The sequence below is a fragment of the Hydra viridissima genome, unplaced genomic scaffold, assembly GCF_058129835.1.
Source record: "Hydra viridissima isolate aposymbiotic clone 2 unplaced genomic scaffold, HvirCarnegie_v1 scaffold_10, whole genome shotgun sequence".
In the NCBI taxonomy this organism is placed as follows: Eukaryota; Metazoa; Cnidaria; class Hydrozoa; order Anthoathecata; family Hydridae; genus Hydra; species Hydra viridissima.
In genome coordinates this window covers 15494737-15519517 of record NW_028324309.1, presented here as the reverse complement: position 1 = coordinate 15519517, position 24781 = coordinate 15494737, and the positions used below count along the sequence as shown (strand labels likewise).

General features: G+C 29.3%; 3 protein-coding genes and 1 pseudogene across 10 annotated transcripts; 3 read left to right on the top strand and 1 right to left on the bottom strand.

The window, feature by feature from the left end:
• Window positions 1–527: 527 nt before the first annotated feature.
• Window positions 528–17074, bottom strand: LOC145181482 (E3 ubiquitin-protein ligase HACE1-like). Of its 7 annotated transcripts, none has more exons than XM_090100592.1 (26): window positions 16693–17030; window positions 16388–16414; window positions 16212–16288; window positions 15577–15631; window positions 15241–15333; window positions 14805–14909; window positions 14636–14711; window positions 14213–14290; window positions 13158–13211; window positions 12386–12468; window positions 12149–12245; window positions 11257–11367; window positions 10203–11143; window positions 10017–10088; window positions 9570–9657; window positions 9389–9491; window positions 8962–9059; window positions 8777–8864; window positions 8544–8693; window positions 8402–8463; window positions 6548–6682; window positions 3009–3140; window positions 2820–2918; window positions 2390–2460; window positions 862–975; window positions 528–701 (listed from the first exon to the last, which is right to left on the bottom strand). In XM_090100592.1, the coding sequence occupies exons 3-26, from the start codon at window positions 16273–16275 to the stop codon at window positions 599–601; spliced, it is 3072 nt and encodes a 1023-aa protein (XP_089956718.1). In that variant the 5' UTR covers window positions 16276–16288; window positions 16388–16414; window positions 16693–17030; the 3' UTR covers window positions 528–598. The 7 variants fall into 7 exon arrangements, 6 of the variants coding, with proteins under 6 accessions (XP_089956718.1, XP_089956720.1, XP_089956719.1 ...); XM_090100594.1 differs by having other exon boundaries at window positions 16188–16288; window positions 16693–16985; XR_016456423.1 differs by lacking the exon at window positions 16388–16414 and having other exon boundaries at window positions 2820–2887; window positions 16693–17042.
• Window positions 4049–5372, top strand: LOC149883342 (uncharacterized; annotated as a pseudogene). Its single transcript, XR_016456425.1, has 2 exons — window positions 4049–4193; window positions 4349–5372. The product of XR_016456425.1 is annotated as an uncharacterized LOC149883342 (transcript).
• A 2884-nt stretch (window positions 17075–19958) lies between the features above and the next one.
• Window positions 19959–23327, top strand: LOC145181495 (uncharacterized). The gene is made up of 4 exons (XM_080056597.2): window positions 19959–20252; window positions 20444–20566; window positions 22852–22870; window positions 22991–23327. Exons 1-4 carry the CDS (start codon window positions 20021–20023, stop codon window positions 23067–23069), a joined length of 453 nt encoding a protein of 150 aa, XP_079912723.2. The 5' UTR covers window positions 19959–20020; the 3' UTR covers window positions 23070–23327.
• A 164-nt stretch (window positions 23328–23491) lies between these two features.
• LOC145181491 (uncharacterized) lies at window positions 23492–24570 on the top strand. Its single transcript, XM_080056591.2, has 2 exons — window positions 23492–23676; window positions 23826–24570. Exons 1-2 carry the CDS (start codon window positions 23613–23615, stop codon window positions 24533–24535), a joined length of 774 nt encoding a protein of 257 aa, XP_079912717.2. The 5' UTR covers window positions 23492–23612; the 3' UTR covers window positions 24536–24570.
• The last annotated feature ends 211 nt before the right edge of the window (window positions 24571–24781 follow it).

Here is a 24781-nt window from a genome sequence, read left to right as displayed (position 1 = left end):
ACATTCAACAGTTGACTAAGAAGACGGGAGACAGCTTTTGGCGTTCCATCAATTAACTTTTACGGTAGACGGTAAAGATTTTAGCGCAATCAATGAGACCTCTTGTCAAGCATGTCTCATTTGTAAAGCCAATCAATGAATATTGATGTCTGAAGAGATCAGTTATCAAGTAACCCATCACTCGTCAAGATAATTTGTGCCATTTAAAAGTTATTAGAGACCCCCTCTTTTGTCGATTTTGAATACTGTACATTTGTGAATCACTGTATGGTTTGTAAACCATACGTTTTTTGAGAAATTTAAATTTAAAACGCATTTTTTTTTTAAACATAAGAAATTCTTCTGTCAAAAACAATTACGTTATCATATTTACATTTTTAATTTGGACACAAATAATAAAAAATGAACAAAATATTTTTTACAACCAACAAGTAAAACGAACAGATTCACTGGATAGATTTGTTACATGGAATAAATGGAGTGATGTAATCAGAAGTGATTTGTAGTAGCTGACAACAATAACTTACTTTACAGTTAATCAACGAGAAATCATAAAACTAATACAATAATTGCGTTAAAAAATAAAAATAAAAATGCTTTATGTGTATTCGAAGCCTAGATTACCACAAGCAATTGCAATCTTCAAGAACTTTTCCAAATCTTCTTTACTTTCATATTCTGGTAACTTCAGCAAGTTAAAACTGAAATGGAAAGTCAGAAATGAAAACTTGAAAATGAAAAACATCATTACTACAACAAAATAGGAAAGAATGTTATGTAAGGTAAAAAAAAAAGGATTGTCATTTCATTTCAAGCGGAAAAAAGATTTTAGTTTCTACTCAGCAAATGAAATATGCCTACCACGTGCTCGATGTAGGCAACATTTTTGCGCTGTCGGCTGAACGAGAAATTGTAAACAGTTGGATGCCACTAGTCCCAGGTAATTTGGAAAATCCACCCCAAGGAACGCGAGACCTATTATAAGCATTAGATTCTTTTAAAATGTATCAAAATAACAACAGTAAGAGTAGTGGTAAAAGCAGGGCTTCTTTTCTGAAGTTGAAATATTTATGTTGGTTATTGAATATTCTGGCTGACTAGCGTCAACTCTGCCGAAACCCGAGAAGAGCGAAAACTATATGATGTTATATGTAAGAAGCTTACTGATTCTTCCGCCGGAGTATTATCATCCCAAAATCTATGTAAGACTACAACATCACTGTCTGTTTCATCCATCAAATTTCACGTAACAAAATCTCCTTTCATCACTAATAGCAGATACTGCCAGAAACAATTATTCGACGAGTATTTCACGATCCTACAAGTCATTAGTAATGAAAAGAGCTCACGATCCTACAAGTCATTAGTAATCAAAAGAGTAATCGAGACAATGGGGGCTAATTTGGTGAACTTCACAGAATTAGACATTTTTTCGAAATGAAATAAGTTTTGTATAATAAAACTATTAATCACAACAGAGTTTTTTTTATCTGTTAATTAATTGGTATGAAGACTTTGACCGAAATTTAACGAAAAAAGTCGAATCTTAGCGCCTTTCTTAAAAAGAATCTTATTTTGCGTTTTCTATCGAAGCAAACTTTTCTAAAGTTTTCTCATTTAACACAATTACAAATGTGTTACATGAGAAAACTTTTATTTAGAAATATGCAAAATAAGCTTTCAAGACATTTACTTGAACTTTTTAAGCAGCGATAAAAACCTGTAGGTGCCGTGAATGGACGAAGAAGAGAAGTCTGCACAAAAAATAACGAGACTTTTCCAGATAAAGATACTTGCTGAAAAAAAGTACACGTAAAATATGAAAAGCAAAGAAATTAAAAAATTAAAAAAAACATAGATTGCAATTTTAAATTTTAATTCATCGAAACTGACAACGCTGTCATAAGGTTTGAACTGCTGTGGCAAAAATAGTATTGACTAAGGAATTGTAACAGAAAGTAATAAATTGTAAATAAAAAGTAAACGAATTGTAAATAAAAAAGTAAACGAATTTCGTTTTAAGCTTTTTATGCTTAAGATCCTAATGAAATGAATTCACAGACTCTAATCCAACAGTTTGTAGGCTTGTCCTACATCTTGCTTGGAAAACATTAATAAATAAAAAAAACTTTTTGCTAACTGATAAACTTTCGTTTAAATTATCCTAGTTTGACATTAATGCAGTAAAACGTTTTGTCAAGTGCCATTTTAATGACACTATAGTTCTTGATAACTACTGCGTAGCATTTAACAAAATTACAGCTGTCGACCTGTGATATGCATAATTATGCATATCACAGGTCGGCGTTGTCATGTAAACAACCTAAGTTTTTACGTAAAGTTTTTAAGAAATCGATGGAAAAATAAGCCTGCGCTATTTAAAACTTACGTTCCAGTGGCGAATTGTAGCAACTGAACCTGTTCTTCTTTTTTCAATGAAACGACCACCTCCCAAAACCACTGAATAAATATTTGAAGAAATGCACAGTAAGGTTCGAGCAAGAAATCTCCGAAAAGAAACCAAATTAAAAGCAAATCTCATTTAAAAAAAACAAACAGCATAATTCACTTTTATTTTTTCGCTGGAAGTTTTTTCATGTCAAGAAAAATAAACAAACTGATCAAATTGTTGGCATGATCCTGTTGAGAATTACATGAGTTAAAAATACTACAAATTATCTCCAAATTGTCCACAATGAAGGTTTATCACAACTACAGCTTTTATCTTTGTAAATTTAATAACTACTATTTACAAGCAACTGGTTTCATTTAATATAAAGAAAGCATTATACTATGTAAGATGATAGCCTCATAATAACCTTAATAACTTGGGAATCTTCATTATATCCCGCTTGGTAGGCAGTGTTTTTTCTCCAGTCTTGCAAGTCTAAATCAGGAAGTCCAGACAGAAGTAATTCCTGAATTGAGAAAGTATTAATTTCTAACACTTGTTCCAAATTTAAATACAAAAAAAAAAATGTATTAAAATCATTAAATGTAACTTATACCAACTCATACTCATTGAACAGAGAAACAAGATGGAGCGGGATGAACTGGTAGAATCCTTTTAAGAAAGCATGAATCTGACTTTTAATTGCTTTTGTCATGCGAAGATCTGCTGCCAGTTGAACATATTCAAACTTAAAGAAGTAAAGAATATATGAATTTCAACTGTGAAAAAAATCAGAAAACCTTTTCATAAAGCAAGTAGTAGTAAGTTTCAGTAGTGGCAATAAAAACATATAACATCAAAAAGTTTTTTAAAAATCAGCAAATGTGTTTCAGTCATCATTCATTCAACCCTCGTCCATCAAATTGAAATAACGATAATTTCATTATAATCGTGTCAAAATACAAATATGTAACAAAAATGAGTTGATAAATAAAGTAGAAAAAAAATTTATTTTGACAATAATCATTGTTGTTGCAAAAATTATCACCAGTGAGTACCATGGTGTGACCTAACCAGTGTTGAGTATTTTAAAAAGTATTTTAAATGAAAGTATTTAAAATACTATTTAAAATACTTTTGTATTATTTTTATTTTTATTTGAAATGCTTTTATTCATTAGTATTTTCAATTTTATTTCAAATACTTTTCAAGGCCATTTTTTATTTTGTTTAAAACACAAAATACAAAATACTTTTCCACCAACAGCAAATTAATTAAAACTTGGTTTCCAAAAGTGTAATAATAAGACGACTACATTCTATATACGTTATGTATTTCATCCTGACGTTCATCCGCTTTTACAATTTAAATATCATTTCTTAATTCATTGTGCACAATGAATTATGCACATCGAGCCATATATAGTCATTGAACTACATATTCATTGTGCACAATGAATTACACAATGATGCAACTACAAAAAGTTCTTTGGCTGGATTGAGCTGCCTTAGACCACCCTTGGTAATGGTAATTTGTTATTTAATTACTATATTAGAGGGAACCAATCTACCAAAAATTCAAAATGGCGGAAGAGAGGGAAACGACTAAAATTGTAGAAAATGAAAATGCTGAGAGTGAACAAGCTGTCCCTGCCATACTTGATGGAAAATTTTTCAAAATTATATCTAAAAGTAAAACTACAGGGGATGTTAAAATTATTGCACAGTGTATGTTATGTGTTGGCAAAAAAACCTACAGTGGTTCACTGAAAGCAACTTCTAATTTTACTCAACATCTTCAGGTATGTATATAACTACAAAAACACTATATTATATTGCGCACTAAACATTAAAAACAATAAACTCATAAAGCAACACAGACAAACGCTAATGCTATAACATAACACAAATAAATGCAATAATCTCGGTTGATTGACTGTTGTTGTTGTTGTTGCAGAATGCTCATGGCAAAAAGCGAATCGAGGAATACAAGCAGCACAAGGTTTCAGTTGCAAAACAGCGTAAGCGCTCGGTAACTGAGATGGAATCTGGAGTTGGAGGTGGACCTTCTGTCGAATCTGGTCCTGCTTCTAAGAAGTTGAAACAAATGCATATTATGCCTCGAAATCAAACATCCATTTCACAGGATGAAGTTGACAAGCTTATTGCTGACTACGTTGTGCAAGAAATGCGCCCCTTGATCACAGTGGAAAAGCCGGCATTCAAAAATTTGATCCACGGACTCAATCGCAATGTCAGTATACCTTGTCGCAAAACATTAGGCAAGCGATTAAACGCCCGTTTGCAAAAAATGCGTGATGATAAAAGAACAGTCTTCAGTAAAGTACCATTTGTTTGTACAACAGCTGACATTTGGTCAGTGAACCAAAAGAGCTACTTAGGAATGACAGCTCACTATATTGATATTAGTACTGAATGCTCAGTATCACGCATATCTGTTGCTCTTTCCTGTCAACGTTTTGTTGGAAGTCATACTTACGACTCAGTGGCTGCAATGATCTCAAAAATTCATAATGATTATGGGTTACACGTGGAAAAAATTACAGCAACAGTAACAGATAATGCCTCTAACTTCAGCAAAGCCTTCCGAGAATATTTTGTAGATACTAGCAGTACTGCATCTGGTTCAGGGATCTCTGCAACTGCTGAAGAACAAATTCAGGAAACAGGAACTGGTGATGATGATGAAGCAGAAAATTCCGACAATGATGTTGAAATAGCGGACATGACTGCAGTCCTAAATTTACCAGTTAGCGAAGACACGGATGATGATACTGAAGTTGTTCTGCCTCACCATGAAGCTTGCAATAGTCACTCTCTCAGCCTCGCATCAACTACTGATGCAGATAAAGCATGTGATTCTGATGCTAATTTCAAACGTCTTTATCGAGCTGCATTAGCCAAGTGTACCAGCATTTGGAATTTGCTTCATAGAAGTTCCAAGGCATCAGGTGCTGTGAAAAAAATCATCGCAAGGGCAATACTGATACCAGTCCCTACACGATGGAACTCCCGGTATGATGCATTGAAATGCATTCTCCAGTTGCAAGATAAGCTTGGAGAAATATGCGACGTTTTGAAGTTGCCAAAGTTCAAAAAGAAGGAGTTAGAATGTCTAGAAGAGTATGTAATGATAATGGCTCCTATTGCTGTTGCCATTGACAGGTTACAAGGTGACAATGTGTACTTTGGCGATGTATTTCCGACGCTGCACACCGTACAGCAGAAGTTGCAGGACCTGCAGCAGAAATCACTGAAGCATGCTAAGAAATTTGCAGAATCTATGCTTACAAGCTTGAAAACAAGATTTGAGGTTCATCTATCATTTTCTGAACATAATGCCAGCAGGATAGTTGCAGCAGTATCGCATCCCTACTTCAAAATGAGATGGGTTCCGGGTGATAAAAAAGATTTCTGTCGTGATCTCTTCGTTCGTGCAGCTAAGTCTCAGCAACAACAGTTGTTGGACAGAGCTAATACTATTTCTGGCCCTGACCCACTTCCAGCTACTCAATCAGCTGGTGGCAGTGGCATGAGTGATGATTTTTTCTCGTTTAGCGAAATTAACATTGCAGAACAAACAACAGTCAACAACGAATGTTTATCGTACTTAAGCGACTCTGGTATGGATTTTAAAATCTTGGCAAAATATGAAGTTATAAAACACGTATTTGTGAGGTACAATACGACCTTACCTTCATCCGCACCTGTTGAGCAGTTATTTAGCACCGCTGGACAAATTCAGACGCCACGAAGGAACTGTCTTAGTGATGCAACATTCGAAAAACTGTTACTTTTAAAGGCCAATAAATGTTGATTTAAAGGTTAAATTATGTCAATAAAGTTGTGATGTACAATTCGAGTCGTTACAATTCCAGTATTTTGTATTTTGTATTTAAAATAGTTTTATAATGCATTTTTATTTGAAATACTTTCCTTGTATTTTATTTTTATTTTCATTTCAAATACTTTTTAGGTAGACTATTTTATTTTTATTTCAAATACTTTTAAAAAGTATTTTGCCCAGCACTGGACCTAACAAAGTCCTATGCTTTAAAAAAGTCCTAATTTAAGAAATGACAAATTTCGTATATATAAAATAAAGCTTTAAAATAACAATAAATTGTTCACAAACCTTGTTTAAGTCTGTTACAATAATATTCTTTCCATTTGCTTTTAGCTCTACTTCCTGTGTGTGCCCAAAAACATCTGTTTCAACAGAAAATGGAATTTCCAAACCCAAACTGCTTATTTCATTATCTAAAATCCACTACAAAACAACATATTTTAAACATATTTAATATATTTTAAACACATTTAACATAACCCCTGCTGATAAGAATTTGGCGCAATTTTTGAGAAGTTAAGACTTATTGAATTTAAATAACCCAGCCTTACTTTCTTTGTTGCTTTGTTTATTGTTTCTTATTAGCATACAAGTTCCCATAAAGTTTTTTTCACTGGAAGGGTATTTACTTACATTAATTAATGAAAAAAAGTTATTGCAAAATGAAGGTGACTACTTTAAACCAACAACTGTAGAACTATTGTAATTTGTATCCTAATGCTAAAACTATGGAAATCATGGGGTACTTCATTGCCTCTAATCATCCTAAAAGAACCAACATTATGTGGCAAAGTGAAAGAATAATGAACCAATCTTCTTAGCTTGGATGAGACAGAAAACATAAAATTATGACTGCTATGAACAACATGTGAAAAAACTTGTCACACATTCAGAAACTGTGAATTTATCATTGATGATGAGTCATATATTTAAACATATAAAAAAAACTCTAATGCCAAATTTTACTCAGATGAACCAACAAAAAAGGTAAAACATAACCACAAAAGCAAATTTGAAAAAAAAAAATTCTTGTGTGGATTAACCTATCCCCCTGAGGATCTCTCAACGATTTATCATTCCTACAAGATAAGCAGTTAACCAAACAGTTTATAAGAATGATTAAATCATCAAAAGGTTGATTCCTTTTATTAACATCACACCAATGGTAATTATGTATTTCGGTAATATATATATTGGTAATTATGTATTTCGGCCTAACTTAGTCTCTTTACACTCTGCCAGAACTTTGACCAATTACCTGGATGAGAAAAATATCCATTATGTTAAAAAAAGTTGATAATTTGGTTTGTATGCCAGAACTACAACCTATTGAGGATTTCTGGTCAATCTTTAAAGGCTTCATGTTTGAAAACAATTGACAAGTTGAAAGTGAACATCAAATGCAAGAAAAGAATTCATTTTTACTAGAGTAAAATTAACAAAAATCTTGTACAATGTATGTGTGAATTTTCATCACATATATAACAATCTTGTACAAACACATATACAGAAACGTTGATACAGTCTGTCTATACTAAATCTTTAAAATTTTCTTTGAACTTTTCAGAGTAAAGACACCTTGTCAAATTAAGTTTTTGTAATTTGATAAAGTGATATATCTACTTTAAAAAATTTCTGCACTGAACAAAGTATAATAATGTACAAAATAATAAAAATGATGCAATGAATATAAACAAGAATAAATTTGATAAAAAATAGTAATACAATTACAAAAAATAAAATATTTTATATTTTACCATATAAATAAATTCAAAATGTCCAAACTGCACACACACATAAACCTATATATACTTACTTTTTACAAGTATATTACTGCATTCTTAAGTTGTAGTGGTGTTGAAATTTCAAAAATTGCTTGTGTTTATTTTACTTCAAACTTTTGTCACCAGGGGTTCTTTTAACATACTTAACATATTTTAAACATAGAGACAAACAGTAAAGCACATCAGTTAAGAGTCACATCAGCTAAGAGTCATATCAGACTATAATTTTCAGAAAAAAAATCGACTTCTTAAAAAGATTACTTGACTTTTTTGTTTAATGATAACTTTATAACATACTATTGAAGGAAGGAATGCTAATAAAGAGATGAAGGATGTATTTTACAGAAAATTTTTCTACCTGAAGATTTTTAGAGTATTCAGGATCAATACACTCAATGTCTTCATAACTTGCTGGGATTCCTAATAATAGCATTTCTTTTTATTAATAAATCTGTTAAAATAAAAAAAAAAGTTATAGAGGATTGAAGCAAATATTTTACCTAACATATGCTTGTAGAAAGACCTAGTAAAATATGCAGTTATTAAATGTTTATGATACAATGCTAAACCCATGATACGCCCAGCAAACTGGAAATAACTCAGGTGATCAGGATTTACAAATGAAGTACTATTGGGCTGGAAAGTTGAACCTTGGCAATAAAAAATAAGACAACAATTTTTAGACAACATGTTATACGCATGCATTGATGAGCAAAACTATTTAAACAACTACCATCTGCTGATAGTGTGAAAAGTGCACAATCAGGATTTAGAATTTCTTTAACTAACAAATCCAACCACTCCCTTGTAACACCAGCACCCTGAAGAAATCAAAAGATTGTTAGATTTCTAAAACTTTTTAGATACATAAATTTTTTTTTTTTTTTTTGGCTATTAGATTATACAACTCCATCTTACCATTCCCTCTTCTCCTTTGAATTGCACAGAAATATTTCTTTTTAACTGACTATTATTTTTTTCTTCTAATTGCTTACAGCTTGCATTCAACAAAGAATCTGAAAAATTTACATAACTAATAAATATAAATAAATTAACATAATATAAAGAATAAAAGTCATTAAAAAAGTCAGAATCAAAAAACAAAAACAAAATTAACAACTTTTTAAACATCAACGTTTTTTTATAAAAAAAAAAGCAAACAAAAATAACAAAATTATCATTTGAGAAAGTTGTAAAATTAAATATATATATTTATACATGTGTGTGTGTATATATATATTTATCTGTATATGTATATTTATGAAAAATATTTGTATTCATGTATAAGCATAGCTTAGTTTACATGTCATTTATTTTATTGGCTTTTCCATGCATAAATCCTGACCTCTAGAGACATGTATAATGGCACTCTCATCATACATCACATTATTGTGTTTCTTATCAGCATACAAGTTCTCATAAAACCAACTTTGACGCTCAGCAAATGACTAAGAATAAATTAATGTAAAAAGTATGATAACAAAGAACTTTGCAAAGTTAAAGCTTCTAAAGCTAACAAAACAAACCTGGGTATGAATAGCAGGAAGAAATCTTTGTAAAAGAATTGGATTCAGCAACACAAAGTTGAAATGTTCAAAAATCAATGAAGCATTTCTGAAAAATATCCATATCTTTAAAAGATCATTGTTGCACAATTTGAAAATAAGCATGCTTAATTGGGGCTCATAGAAATAAAATTTTATAGAATGAACTTACAAACTAATAACAAGCTAAAAAAGAAAAAAAACAGTGTAATTTTGCAACACCAAATTATTGCTCGTTGGAAAAAAAACAACTTTAAAATAATTTTATAAGAAGTGAATATTTCTTGGAGTTTAGGATATAGATCACTTTTTAAATTTATTGGTAAATGATGTTTCATTTTAAATTCCAAAACTAAAAATAAGTTTAAAAAGAAAAAATCAAAAAATACATTAGAATAAAAAAAAAGTACGATTGAAAAGTGAATTAACCTGGACACAAGCAGCTGCAAGACTTTCTCATGCGTTTGAACAAATTTGTTAAAGTGACACATCTTACCATTACTAAAAACAATAAAGTAATGTAGAAACATATCATTAAAATTTGCAATAGTAGAAAATATTGGAAACAGATAAAGAAAAGACAAATTAGGCTTCAAAAAAAACACAACCACTCACTCGTTGTTCCATAAAGAATTTGATTGGCAAAATAAATAGTAACCATGAATCACTGCACATAACCTATCTGCAGTGATGGAAAGAACATCCTCCTCTTCAGGAAGTTTTGGACTTTGGTTTCCTTTAACACTAAGGTCATTCCTAACGTGATCTGTTTCAAGAGATACTAATCCATGGAATAAACTATTCAAATGGCTTGGTGCAGAGGAAGTCATAAGTCTATCTACATTACTGTCTAAACTGCATCTTCTATAAATGTTGGGACTAACTGTTGATTCAGTATTTTTCAAGCAACTTGATCTGCTTATTGAGTACAAGTCATCTAAAACACTTTGATCTGTTGATTCCATAGCAGCATAATAACTGTTGGATCTTGAAAAAATTGGGCTGCACAAATTGTGGTTAATTGCATACTCAAATGCTGGTTGACTTAACAACAATGAATCATTAAAATCATACGATGATAAACAATCACTTTGATAATGACTTATTGATTCTGATTGTTTCTGAGTGTTTAATGATTGAATCATTGAATTAGAATTGGGTAATTTAGAAATTGGATTTAGCTCATTTTGTAAAAGTTTCATCCAAGTCTCTAGTGTTTCCCATAAAGAAGCGGTTTCAAACTGAATATTAACAATGCTATGTGGTTTCAATGCAAATTTGTTTAGAGATGAGATATTATCTGAACTTGTTCTTCGAAGACTTAATGATCTCAACTTAAAACTGTTACTTAGTTGAGATTTGCTATGAGCTTCTGCTGTAAGCACTGTGTTAAAAAGTTTAATAACTTTTAAATATCGTTCTGTAGTTAGTTTGTAATTGCTTGATGGGCATAAAAGTTTAAGTCCTTCAAGCCTGATATGTGATGCAAATTCTTGTAGCATGAAATCTCGATAGTTCACATCTTGCTCTGCAATATATAGGAAAACTGATTCCACCTAAGATAATGTCAATACTTTATTAAAAATCAAACAATGTATAAGGAAATTTATGACTGTACTAGCTTTTACAAATGAAACAAAGCATAATGATTTATATAACTAAATCATACATTTTTAATTTCTGCTTTAGGTGAAAGAGAGGCTTGGATTAAACCACTCAAAAGTTCAAATTCTTTATCCATATGATCAAGAATAACATAACAAACTTGTCCGTAACCAGCCTTTTAAAAAAACATTGTATCTTTAATAAGTCAGAACTCATAAGAATAAAAAGATAGATTATGGCACTGAAGAGGTCAAGTTTCTATTCAAAGTTTTAAAATTTTAATTTAAGAATTTATACTTACTAAATACCATTGTGCATCTTTTAACTAAAAACATTTTTGTTTCTTTTTTTAAAAAAAAATATTCTGAAAAAACTTGATGATGTCCCATTTTGATTATTTTTGCATAATTTTTTTATATTTGTAAACGTTCCACTGGATTTGAACTGAAAAATAAGTTCAGTCAACCCTTTTATAAAATTATGTGTAATATTTTTTCAAAACATTTTCCTGAGCTAAACTTTGCTAAATGATTTTATTTTTAAGTTTTGTAACAAGTTAAGTGGGTTTAGTAATGTTGAAGTAATGACCAAATTTTACATAAACTTTGAAAGTTGATAAAAAAAGGAAAAAATTGACAATTGCTTGAGGTTTAATCATCAAAAACTAAGTTTTATAATCAATGTTAATGCATTAATTCAATAGTTATAATATTACAATTCATAGATTTGTACCCAAACTTTATGATCAATATAATATTGATTATAAATTTTGGGTATCAATATATACATTTTAATATTATCACCTAATATTATAAGTAATACTGTTATAGAATACCCAAGACATTAAACCTAACCATCACAAAACTTGGCTTTTGTATTTCCATTTTCCTTTTCCTAATAATCATTTAAAATCAAAAAAAGTAGATGAAAATAAACAGAAAATCAAACTGTTTTACTAGAAATGCAGCATCAAGAGGAGTTTGCTTATCATTATTTGGTGTAAGAGAAGCACCACTGCTGATTAACACTTTTGCAACTTCAGCATGACCATGCCTATCAAAAAAATCAAACCATCTGACCATGCCTGTCAAAATATTTTCATGTAAAATGTTAAAAATCTCAAAATTTTCATTTCAATAATCATAAAAAAAAAACGTAATTTCAAATTTTAAATCAATAGAAAATCAAAAAACCTGCAGGCAAAAAATAATGGTGTACATCCAGTGATACTGGTTTTCTCAATACTGGCATGTGATTCAAGCAATTTTACCACCGTCTGAAAAAAATTTATTTTAAATGTTTATAATATCTTAGATATCATATTTATTTAATTGACCAGAAAAATCAATAATCAAGTAAAATAATGACAAAATCTTTATCACCACTTCTTATTAACTTATATATTAACTTATCTATATTATATATATTATTATTATCTATATTATATATATTATTATTATTATATTTATTATATTATATTATATTATATTATATTATATTATATTATATTATATTATATTATTATATTATATTATTATTATATATTATATTATTATTATATATTATATATATTATTATTATATTAACTTATTCTTAAGCAAAATCAACAATTGCGTTCTTTTAGTGAATAGAATTTTTTAAAAAAATTTTTTATTTTAAATTTATTGTTAATGTTAAATTTATTGTTAATAATAATTTTCATAACAGTTTCTTTTTAAGACTAAATATTATGTGCTGGTTACTTTTATAAATTACCAAAAACTAAAAGATGGTTGTTCAACTTTTGAGTTGTTTGATTTCATATTTGTAATAAAGCCTATCAATTTTTCTATTAATTAGTTTTCACTGAATATCTTTTTCTTTGAATAATACCATTAAATTGTGAAACAAAAAGTAATAAATAATACCATATCTATTGGTTTTTTGGGTTTATCTAATACTTAAAACTAGTTTAAAGAGACTTACAGATTTGTGCCCATTAAGACAAGCAAAATGCAAAGGTGTCTGCATATTGAAATCCTAAAGTAAATGTAAACAATATTCCTGCAAAAATATAGTGTAAGAAAATTCTTTACCTAAACATTTATATCACTAAGATTTTGTTTGGTAAATCTCTAGTTTAATTATATTCTTGTCATTGTTAAGATAATACTTTTAAACTCTACTATCATGTAATGTTTCAATCATGCACTATAATCTGAACATAGATGAAAAGAATAAACAAAATAAAGAAATAAAAACACCTTTGCACAACAATTAAGTCAGTTTTTTTACATAAATAACAATTAAATATTAAACAAAATTTTTGAAAAAGCTTTTTGTAATTGAATTGTACTGAAGCAGTTGTATAGTGTTGGAAAGAAATGACTTTATATTGTTTCCTTGTGCTAATAGCTTTTGACAAGAAACTTTTTTGACAAGAAAATTTGAGTGGTTTTTTTTTATGATGGTATTTGAGATCTTTTTTTGGATTTCCATAAACATAAATTATTAGTGAAACATTTGTAAAAGAGAGTTTAGGGGAGAAGAGAAGATGTAGAACTGAAACCTTGTGTTCACTACAAGAAAACTACACTTTTGCAAACTTTATCAAATTCCATATTAAGTTTTGTTACCTAGTTATCAAACTATTTTTTAGTAATCCTTAACTTTGATGTGACAAATCTTAACTCGCATCTATTGTATCATGCCAGTAAAACAGATCATTAATAGATATCAAATAAAGAATTAACAGTTTTTAAAATAAAAAAATTTTTTCTAAAATTTCAGAACTTTGTTTTGCTTGCTGAAATACTGCTCCGAAATTAAAAAAAAAGGCTCTTTCAAGTTTTACAGCACTTAAATTATTTAATTAACTATAAATATTGCTTAAAATTTATTTTTACAATAACATTTAAATTCATATCTGTAGTTTAAATAAATTTAACTCCAATAAAAGCAGACAATTGGTTAAATTAATTAAAAAAATTGAGATTGAAAATGACCACTAAGCCAGAACTTCTAATTAAAATATCACTTACAGTAATATCAATGTCTTTAATAAATTTGCTTATTTCTGAAAATATTTCTGTTCTACCATTTGATGCTAACCAATGAATCTAATCCAAAAAAAATAAATTAAAGAAAAAACAAACAAAAAAAAAAAACAAAGCAAGAGAGTCAAGTCTCTACAGTAGTTACTCCTTTGTTGTTTTTTATTCCAATGTCAGCACCACATTCTAACAATTTAAACATATATTTTGAGAACATAGAAAAAGACATCCAATCAAAACTTTAAAGGTGTAACAAAATAGGTCAAGTCCCTACAGCAGTTACTCCTTCATTATTTTTTATTCCAATGTCAGCACCACATTCTAACAATTTAAATATATATTTTGAGAACGTAGAAAAAAAGACATCCAATCAAAACTTTAAAGGTGTAACAAAATAGGTCAAGTCCCTACAGCAGTTACTCCTTCATTGTTTTTTATTCCAATGTCAGCACCATATTCTAACAATTTAGATATACATTTTGAGAATCTAGAAAAAAAGGAATCCAATCAGAACCTTAAAAAATTTATAATTAAGAAAACTATTAATACAATTTTTCTTCATATCAAAATTAAAACTAACCCATTTCTAGAAGCAAGTTGTATTGGTGTAATTCCCTGTCTATCTTGTGCATTTGGAAGTGCTCCTTTTTTTAATAAATGCCAAAGACAGTCATATGCCCCTACACTATAATTACATTTGAATGTAAAAAAAAAAAAAAAAAAACAACTAATTTTTTTGATCTTCAATCTATATAACATTCAAGGGTTAAATTACACAAGTAATTGTAGTGGATTACTAGATACAAACTTCAATTATATTTAGCTACTTTGATTTTGGAGGTCAAATAATAAATATTTAGCGCTTTAAATTGTTAACCTGGGCATGGCTTTTTTATATCAGGAACAAAGTGTATTAACCATTTTAATAGCATAATTATCGGAATAGACCAGAAAATATATATTCATATAACAAGAAAAAAAAATCAATTGGTTAAATAATAAAACTGTAAATATACTTAGCAGCCATGTGTAGCAATGTTCTCTTAGATTTCCCTGATGCGAAATCAACATCAAAGTTTCTTCCAGTTGCAAGGACCTCAATAAATGTCCTAAAGATGAAAATAATAAAACAAATGGCATGTGGTCATGTAATAATTATTTGAATACAATATAACAAATTAGTTGTGCAATTTTTTTTAAATTTGTGTGTTGCATCCTTTTAATTAACTTAATGTTCATTTTAATGAATAATCTCACATAACAGGTGTAGAAGTATTTGAACATATTTAGAGTTTTGATTTGTAATTAAACTAAGAGACATTTTATATTAACAGCTTTTATAATTAACTTACCTATGCTCATTATTTGTTACTGATGACAAAAGCATGAAATATGCTGCATTTGGGTCTGTAAATACAAAATTAAATTACATTAACAACAATATGTAATAAATGTACACAGTAAACTCCCAGTTATTTGAGCTGGCACCTATTTGAATTCCTCGCTTATTCAAAGAAATTTTCCTTAACCATGATTTTTTCTTAACAAACTAATAAACTCAGTTATTCAAAATTTTGGTTATTTAAAGTAAATTCTTATTCCCTTAGTAGGTTTAAATAACCAGGATTTTACTATATAAAAGAAAATTGAAGAAAGATATCTGATTAATTTTTTGACCACAAAAAATAACAAGGAGTACAAAAATTTATCAGCCCCTCTAAATACAGATACAAATATATGTTAAAAGCATGCATTTACAACCATATACCACATATTTTATTTCATACTATTATAAAGATTAGGCTCAGATTAGAACTAGGCTTAGGGTTAAGTTAGGTTTAGAATAGGAATAAAGCTTACATTAAATCTTGACCATGACCAATTCAAAATAAAACATTTTGAACTAATAAATTTAACCTCTGTGTATATACAACAACAAAAAAGCAAAATGCTAAATGTTTACCTATTTAAATATATTGCAATTTACCTTCAGGTAATTCATATGATCTGGCTGATTTTAAAGAACGAACAAGCCTGGCAACAGCTTCCATTTTTTTACCAGATCTAAATATAACTAATGCAAATGTTTATTCCATATATGTATAAATAAGTGTAAGTATATAATGTATTTACATACATATACTTAGTATTGCAAGTACTTACTCTAAAAAGTATAGAATCAACAAGAGCCTAAAAGTTGAAAAACTACACTAAGTTTTATAATTTTACAAAAACTATAAAATACAGAAGTATCTGTACGTAAAATTCCCCAAATTTTGTATTTCACATGAAATTTTACATAAAATATATAATATATTACATAAAATATAGTTTTTAATTTTACTTTTAGAAGCAAAAGAAAAGGTAAAAGCCTGGCTATCAGAACTTTTCAAATATAACTTTGGATATATATATATATAGTTTTGAAAATTAAACAAAAACTAAACGATGTGAAAAAGGTGGATTACCGTGGTTGCTCCTCTTAGAGCTCGAAAAAACACAATCCAAAGACATTCAACCTTTCCTCTTCTCTGTCAACAACAACTATCAAGTCTGCATCTCATTATGTTATTTTCAATTAAAGATGACCAATTTCCGTGCATTTACAACTACATATATAAATATCACCTTTTCTTTGGTTTTTTCTTAATTACTTTCAACTTTAATTTGTAGAAGTTTTACATAGCAAATATACAAATAAATGTTCATGATTTATCTAAGTCGTAACATTTTTTTAATTATTTGACAATTTTTTGCTGACGAATTTTTTTTTATTTTTAGCTATTTTGCTGAATTTAAAAGCTTTCGATTTCATTTTGATGACCACTCAACTTTGTTCGAGTTGTCGCTAAAAAAAATGCCAGACAAGTTTTTAGCCGTCGCACAGAAGCCCCATAGTATATTCAAAGTTAGCAAAATTAAAATGATTTGTTATATAAAAATGCTATATGAAAAATATGGGTTTTCAAGGATTCAAAGTAAAAAAATTTAAACTTACGCATATTTAATACTCGTACAGCGCGAATGCACTCGAGTCGTACGGCTATTGTTTTCAAACGTGATACTGTTGAGTAGAATTTACGATAAGTTTGGAAAGAGACAAAACCTTATCACATTAAAACTCAAGTTTCTATTATCAAGAATCCATCTCCTGACCCTTCAGTTTATTAAGTTTAATAATACCAACCAACCTTTTGCAATACCTTGGTTAAACAGCTTTAATCTCCGCGTAGCCACTATTCGCGTAGTAATGGCACCATCCTGCCCAACTAAGGACATTACGACTAACCCTAGCGTTTAATTCAAACAATTATGAACCTTCAATTTCTCTTATTTTATTTTTCTTTTCTTAATTACTTCGTTTTCTCAAGTTTTGTGAATTCTTAGCAATTTAAATTTTGCACCACATTTTAACACCTAGGAGATTAAAAGCACTTTTAAAAAAAAAAACGTTTGCAACATCCGCGTCACTACGGTATAAATGTTGATAGCCAAAAAGTATTGTTGTTTCAGTTTTCGGATTTTTGCCAAACCCTGATCAACTTTAAGTTTCACAAGGCAAGATGAAAGCCGCGGCATTACTTTTAAAACTATTCTTTGATGGTGGTAGTGGTGGTGATAGTGGAGGAGAGGGAGGGGCAGGAAGGTCAAATTTTTACTTTTGTTTTACAAAAGCTGGTTTCAAAATTTAAAGAAAGAGATTACAAAAAAAAATAATAATAATAAAAAAAAGTTAGTGGTTAAGTTTAATAAAAAGTGCTTGGTTGCTATTGTCAAACTTCATGAAGTATTTAAAAGTTTTAAAAAAACTCATTTAACTTTATGGTTCTTCAGGCTTATATGATAACAACTTTTACATGCATAGCAATCTAAGCCAATATTTTGTGATTTCATTTAAAAATCCGGCCGGATGATAAATGGAAGAAGCCATATCTGGTATATCACTCCAATATTTTACGTACTTAAAACTGATTATTGTTTTGGTAATTTTATTAAAGAATCATTAATATTAGAGCATCATTTTTTTTTTTTTTTTTTTTTGCGTGAAAAACATTAACATCTAAACAAATACTGAATAACAAAATTTTCCGTCAGTTGATTATTATTTATTTGCAAAAATATCACTTAAAAAACTACTCACTGATTTAATCCGAAACATTTGAAAATTTTAACCGGAGCAAAGAAAATTTTGAAACTTTATTGAAAAATTATTTACTGAAGTCAAAATAATCGCTCGTGGAGATGAATCATTAGAAAAAAAAAAGTTTTCAAATTTCGGAAATGCAATAAAATATTCGCAACATTTAGTCACTTTATTTTCTCAATTTTTATATCGAATTATTTGTTTTTTGCATTACCTTACAATTTCGCATGACAAAAAGATTATTTTTATAAGAATATGATCATGACTTCATTAATGGTGATATAGATATGAAAATGACAGATGCGCTCAATCATCTGTTTCATGGAATGGTAGATACTAAAAATGCAGAAAATTTCTTTTAAATAAATAAAATTTCAGTCGATGCTTTTAAAATGAACGTCCGGAGACGTTTTAAAAAAATTTTTGTCCTCTGTTACCCTTTTTTAAAAAAGCAGTGGTTGATGCTATTAAACAAACACGTACGTATTTACGCGAACATCCTCGTAGTTCACGAAAAAATCAAATACAGTTCTAGAACTTTTAGACAATTTTGTTGTTGTTTAAAAAGCAAATGGGTGCGTAATTATGAATTTTTGATTTCCATTTTTAATAACGAAGTTATTTCGTAGTTACATTAATTACGAAAATATAATTGTAGTATGAAAAGTTTTTACGTTTTCACAATATTTGTTGTGTTACGAAGGGCGTGAGTTATGCAACATTGCCTCCTGATAAATTTTGTGTCTGACCAAAGCATCGTCCATCAACTTTTTTTGATGGTTTGAATCATTGAAAAGGAATGCGGACGCAATTGTTACAAGTTTTCTATCTCTAGAAATAGCTTTCCTAATCATATAATACAGCAAAAATGCTAATCATAATCATATATTGCTGCAAAAGCAAATCAACTGTTAGCCAAGCTCACAGTATTCCAGCGGTTTAAAAACAATTTAACATTGATTATGGTTGAATTTTGCCTATACTTTATTTTAATGATTCTTTTTACAAAAACCTGTATTTTGTAAAAATACAGTTACCAGAGTATTAACCTAACAAATAAAATAAAATAAATTTATTCTCTTTTTTTGCACGTTCTCAATAAATTTGCTCAATCCAACCATTTCTCTGCGAAGCACTCTAAAAGTGACAATTATTTCTTTTATTTAGCCAAGAAATCAGCTGCTAACCTTAGTTGGTCAGTAGGTAGGTTATGCATATAAAAGACAAAAAATAAGCAAAAATAATTATAGAGATTAAAATTTTAATATAAGCAATCAATAAATATTGAATTTCCTATAAAGTTGTGGAAAAAAAACTGCAATGATGTCATTACTAAACCAAAGGGAAAGGTGTTATGTAAATTAGCTAGCTCCAGATGAAAAATCTTTGTAAATGTTGTGTATTCTTCTACTCTTAACTTTAGATTAAAGCACTCTTAAGTTTATTTTGAGACCTCTATGTTTTCATACAATTTTCAATCAGTATAAAATTCTATCATAATCAATCTTAAAGTAAGGAGGGCGGGGGGGGGGGGAGAGAGAGAGAGAGAGAGAGAGAAAGCCAAGTAGTGCCAGATGTTTATCATCAGTGTTAATATATTAAATTTCAGTACAGTTTTTTTTCTCTATAAGTATAACAAAAAAATTGTCAAGATGTCTGGTTTACCTAGTGGTTGGATTGAAAAGGTTTCAAAAAGTACGGGTAAAACATACTATTTTAATACTGAAACAAATGAAAGTCAGTGGGAAATGCCAAACAAAGAAGAATCAAATCAAGTAAGGGCTTCACATTTACTAGTAAAACACAAAGGATCAAGAAGGCCATCATCTTGGAAACAAAATATCATTACAAGATCACAAGAAGAAGCTTTAGAGATTATTAAAAGTATGCAGTAAACATGGTTTTGTTTTTAAAAAAAAAAACTTTTTTTTTTTTTTTTTTAAATTAATTTTTAAATAGTTCTAAATGATTAATACTAATGTATGCTTTATTTACCATTTGATTGCTATAAAATATAATTCTGATATGTAAATAAACCCAAAAAAAGCTTGATAATAATTGTTTTCCAATTATAGATTACCATAAACAAATCACATCTGGTAAAACTACTCTCGCAGCATTAGCTCAAACAGAAAGTGATTGTAGCAGTGCTAAAAATGGTGGTGATCTTGGATTTTTTGGACCAGGACAAATGCAAAGTATGTTAAAATGATACTTGTCGTTTCATGTTGTCTACACTTGGATTTTTAGCCATTTAAAAAAAAAAAGCCTTATACCTCTCATTAACAATTTACTCACCCTTTTTATAGTCTTAAAATATTTTAAAAATTTAGTTTAAGGTAAATTGTTTTCAAGATATTGGTTTAAGGTATTTTACAATTTAGTTGTTTTTAAAAGGATCTTTACTCTTCAAAGATTTAAATAAGTTAATTTTACCAAAGATTTAAATTAATTAATTATTACAGTTAATATTATTAATTTAATATTAACTATTAATATTAAGAAGTTACCTAATCCTAATAATCTACAATTTCAAGACAAAAATGCCCAACATCCAAAGAGCACCTGTGGCAGATATTAGAAGAATCCTGGTTATCAATTACACCCGAAATAATAAATTAATTAATAAATAGGATGCCACGGATCGCAAAAAAAGTGATAAAAACTCGTGGGTTATTTTTTTGACGAAAAGACAGTTTAATAATAATAGTGCTGTTAGTATTTTTTTATTTATTCAGAACAATTTCAGTTTTCAGTTTTGATTTTAGAAAGACAAAATTTTGAATAAATTTTTGTCTAACATTTATTGAATAAAATGGTTGCACTTTTTTATTCAATAAACATCAGATTTTTTCCAATCTCATCAAGAGAATCAAAATGTGCCAGAGATTTTCTTTGCTTTACTTAGGGTTGAGCTCATTGACTTCTTTTAATGTTCAAATTTTATTGATCTGGCTGAAGGTTTGGTCTCTTTTTATCCTGCTTTTCATCCTGCAGCATACAGTACAAAAAGGTTTTTCTTGAAAAAATAAAAGTATGAATTTCCCTGCAGATTTTAAAAGCAATACTCTGAACCCTCTTATCTTGATTCTTCATCCTAATTGTAATGTCCAGATTGCTAGATTCCTAGCCACAGTTAACTTGTATAATGTTCTTAATGTCAAAACATTACTGGTGGTTTTATCTCTGAATCAACAGGTGCAGATTGTACTAATGCTTTTTACATGAAAAGTTCATTCAGATGCAGCAACTCCAATAACATCCTTTTAAGTCATAGGATCATTTTTTTTCCTATATAATATTACATATAGCTATATAGATTTTTTTCAAATATAATAACCAAACCATTATCTGCACCTGTATTGGAAGCAGTATAATCTTCTAAGCTTCCTAAGTTCCATTTGGTATAACTTCATGGCTCAAATGTTGATCCAATCTCTGCTGTCAAAATTAATTGATCTTCTTCATTTGGAGCACCACTTACAATGTATGGATGTTATTATACCTGACTGAATGTATAAATGCATACATTTTGTACAACTTGTTCATCAACTTCAGTACTTAGAACTTGTGTAACCAATTCATTTTTGTTTTTCTCCAAAACCTGTTTCTTCTGTTGTGATTTATTAGTTTTTGTGACAATTCTATAGTCAATTGAAACATCTGTTACCAATACAGCTGTTGCCACATGCGAACTTTTGATAAATTAGTATGATTTTTTACAGCTGACACCATTATGAAAAAAAGACTTTAAGTTCAACTTTTTTTTGTCACATTTAAAAACAGTAAACTACCTTTTTTATACTATAAATGAAAAATCAGTTAAAATATTTTTAGTTTTTAATTTGAAAAAGTTTTCAAAAGATTGCTTAAATCAAGAAATGCCAAAAGAAATTTCAAGAGAGTTTTTTTTTTATATATAAGACATTGTTATAACTAATTGATTTGTTAAAAACAAAACACTTGGCATGAACTAATGGCATTGCAACATATTCCAGGGTGACTCTCATTGAAACTCTGACCAGACAGTGGCCATTTTGGCATATTTTACTTCTTATGATGAGATTAAAAAAACCTGACGTCTATTGAATAAAAATTATATTTTGAGGGCAGTATTCTCCTGTAATAACACATAGATTGTATAAAAATGTCGAATTTTTCGCTGCTATCAATAGAAAATACCAAAATATGTACAAAAAAATATCTTCATATTCTTTTTTATCTTCGTTTTTTTCAAACATAAGTGAAAAATATTTTTTAAATGATTATTTTGAATACCAAGAAAGGATAAATGTGGTTAATGTATACCTCTTCCCTTTTAAATTCATCTCAAACAAAAACACTTTACCTTCTCATGATTTTATTAAAGTTACCCCTTTGATTTTTTATATAATTGTATTCTTTTGTATATTTATCATAAATGATGTCTCTATTTTTAATAAAGTTTTTATTAATATCACAATTTGGTTTTTTCTTTATGTAGAATCATTTGAAGAAGCCGCGTAAGTACTGTTTTAAATTCATAAAACAAACTTAAATTTCTAATGAATTAGTTTTTTTTTTATCTCAATAAAGTGAATAGTAGGATGAAAAGTCCTACTCTAATTTTATTTTCTCTTTAGGTTTGCACTTAAGGTTAATGAGCTGAGCGGCCCTGTGTTTAGCGATTCTGGTATTCACTTAATTCTTCGTACAGGATAAAGAATTGCAGAGAGCAAAGAACATTTTACACTCATGAAAACCTTTTTAGGCTGAGACTTAAAATATTTTTTATTATATTCCGTCGGTTTGTCGAAAACGGAGGGGCACAAAAATTATAAAAGCCGCTGCAAAAGAACTTGTTACCAAATCGATCTTCAAACAAAAATTTTTAACGGTCTATAAGCCGCATTAATGGTCAATAAGACGCATTATTTCAAATTAACTTTTCTTAGAAAATAGTAATAGTTCTAACAAAAATGTTTTATCTGAGTAAACGAGGCTTCGTTCAACCGGAATTAAATGCATCAAAGGTTTTGTTCTTAAACTAATCTTATTTCACCTTCATGTGGTCCTGTTCAAGCACGTTTCTTATTCTTAAACACAAACGCATACTCTTTTATTCAAACCCATTTCAATCTCATTTGCAGCAAACGAAGTTTGTGTGCGCTTGATTGACTTAATCTTGTAAACAGCAGACCAGTAAAGATTTAGAATTACTTAGTGAAAAGTGAATTTTTAGGAAAGTAGAAAAAGGATTCTGGGATGCATCTTCTTCTTGTACTAGTATTCATAACGAGATGGTGTTTTCAAAACGCATTCGAAGCAGGTATGTAGACCTAAAATGGTTTAACTTTGAAGAGTTGCGCAAAATGTCTGGATTATTTTTTTTTGGTGCGATCCTTTCTAAAGATACCTTTAGCAAATATTTAAATTTCTATAGTGATAAGTAAACATAAAAATGAGTATTTTCGTTAGGTCCGGACCCAAAACATCCATCATTAATGAATTACAAACTTAAAGGACTGACAAGCATTGGTGATCACATAAAACGCATTCTAGCATTTGGGGATTCTCTTACGGAAGGGTATTTGCAAAACGGTGCGCGATTTCATCCTTACACTACAGAATTAGAAAAACTTCTTAACTCACATTCCTTCAACGGAGAACGCTTTCAAGTTGTTAACGAAGGGATGAGCGGTGAATGTGCGTTTGTAGAAATGAACACCAGATTACCTGTAGTGTTAGACTCCTATATTTTGAGGTTTGACCTAGCGCTGGTACTTGGTGGGACAAATGACTTAAGGAAATTAGACTGCGCAAAAACAATAAATGTAGCCTACGAAGTTATAAGTCTGCACAAAATTCTCCATAAAAGGGGAATTATGACTGTAGTGATTACCATACCGGAGTACGATGATACCTACTTAAACGAGCAAAGACAAGATTATGACCCAATAGAATACAAGAAAATACGTGATACTGTTAACAATAAATTACGCATTTTTGCTAAAAAAAACCCATCTAAAACATTGCTTTGTGATCTTGCAAGATTTTATCCAATGCACTCGCTTAACTCTACGCAACACAAACAGTTGTGGGAAGATACAGTTCATCCAAGCGAGTACGGTTATAATAAGATAGCATTAATTATATTTAAAGTCGTTCGAAAATTCTTTGGTATCTAAAAGATATAATCATGCAATGACTGAACAGCACAAAATACTAAAACTAAAGAACTAAAGATCGGACTGAGCAGCACAAAATACTAAAACTAAAGATCGAAGTGAACAGCACAAAACACTGAAAGACAGTGCAGCGCAACTATTACTGCATAGGTGTTGAATCAGTCGAGTCAAGAAAAAAGAGCAAAAAGAAAAAAAAGTATCAGTATTAATACTTTATAATTTACCGTCGTACGATTAAAGGATTCG

Bases quoted from the DNA above. Each gene is read 5' to 3' on its own strand.
- LOC145181482 (XM_090100591.1), bottom strand. From the start codon at position 16,275: ATGGAAGCTGTTGCCAGGCTTGTTCGTTCTTTAAAATCAGCCAGATCA. The intron at 14,712-14,804 runs GTTAGTTTTAAT...CTTTTTTTCTAG, and splicing joins CAACTTGCTTCTAGAAATGG to ATTCTCAAAATGTATATCTA. The intron at 13,212-14,212 runs GTAAGTGATATT...CATTTACTTTAG, and splicing joins TTAAAGACATTGATATTACT to GATTTCAATATGCAGACACC.
- LOC145181495 (XM_080056597.2), top strand. From the start codon at position 20,021: ATGTCTGGTTTACCTAGTGGTTGGATTGAAAAGGTTTCAAAAAGTACG. The intron at 20,253-20,443 runs GTATGCAGTAAA...TTCCAATTATAG, and splicing joins AGCTTTAGAGATTATTAAAA to ATTACCATAAACAAATCACA.
- LOC145181491 (XM_080056591.2), top strand. From the start codon at position 23,613: ATGCATCTTCTTCTTGTACTAGTATTCATAACGAGATGGTGTTTTCAA. The intron at 23,677-23,825 runs GTATGTAGACCT...TATTTTCGTTAG, and splicing joins TCAAAACGCATTCGAAGCAG to GTCCGGACCCAAAACATCCA.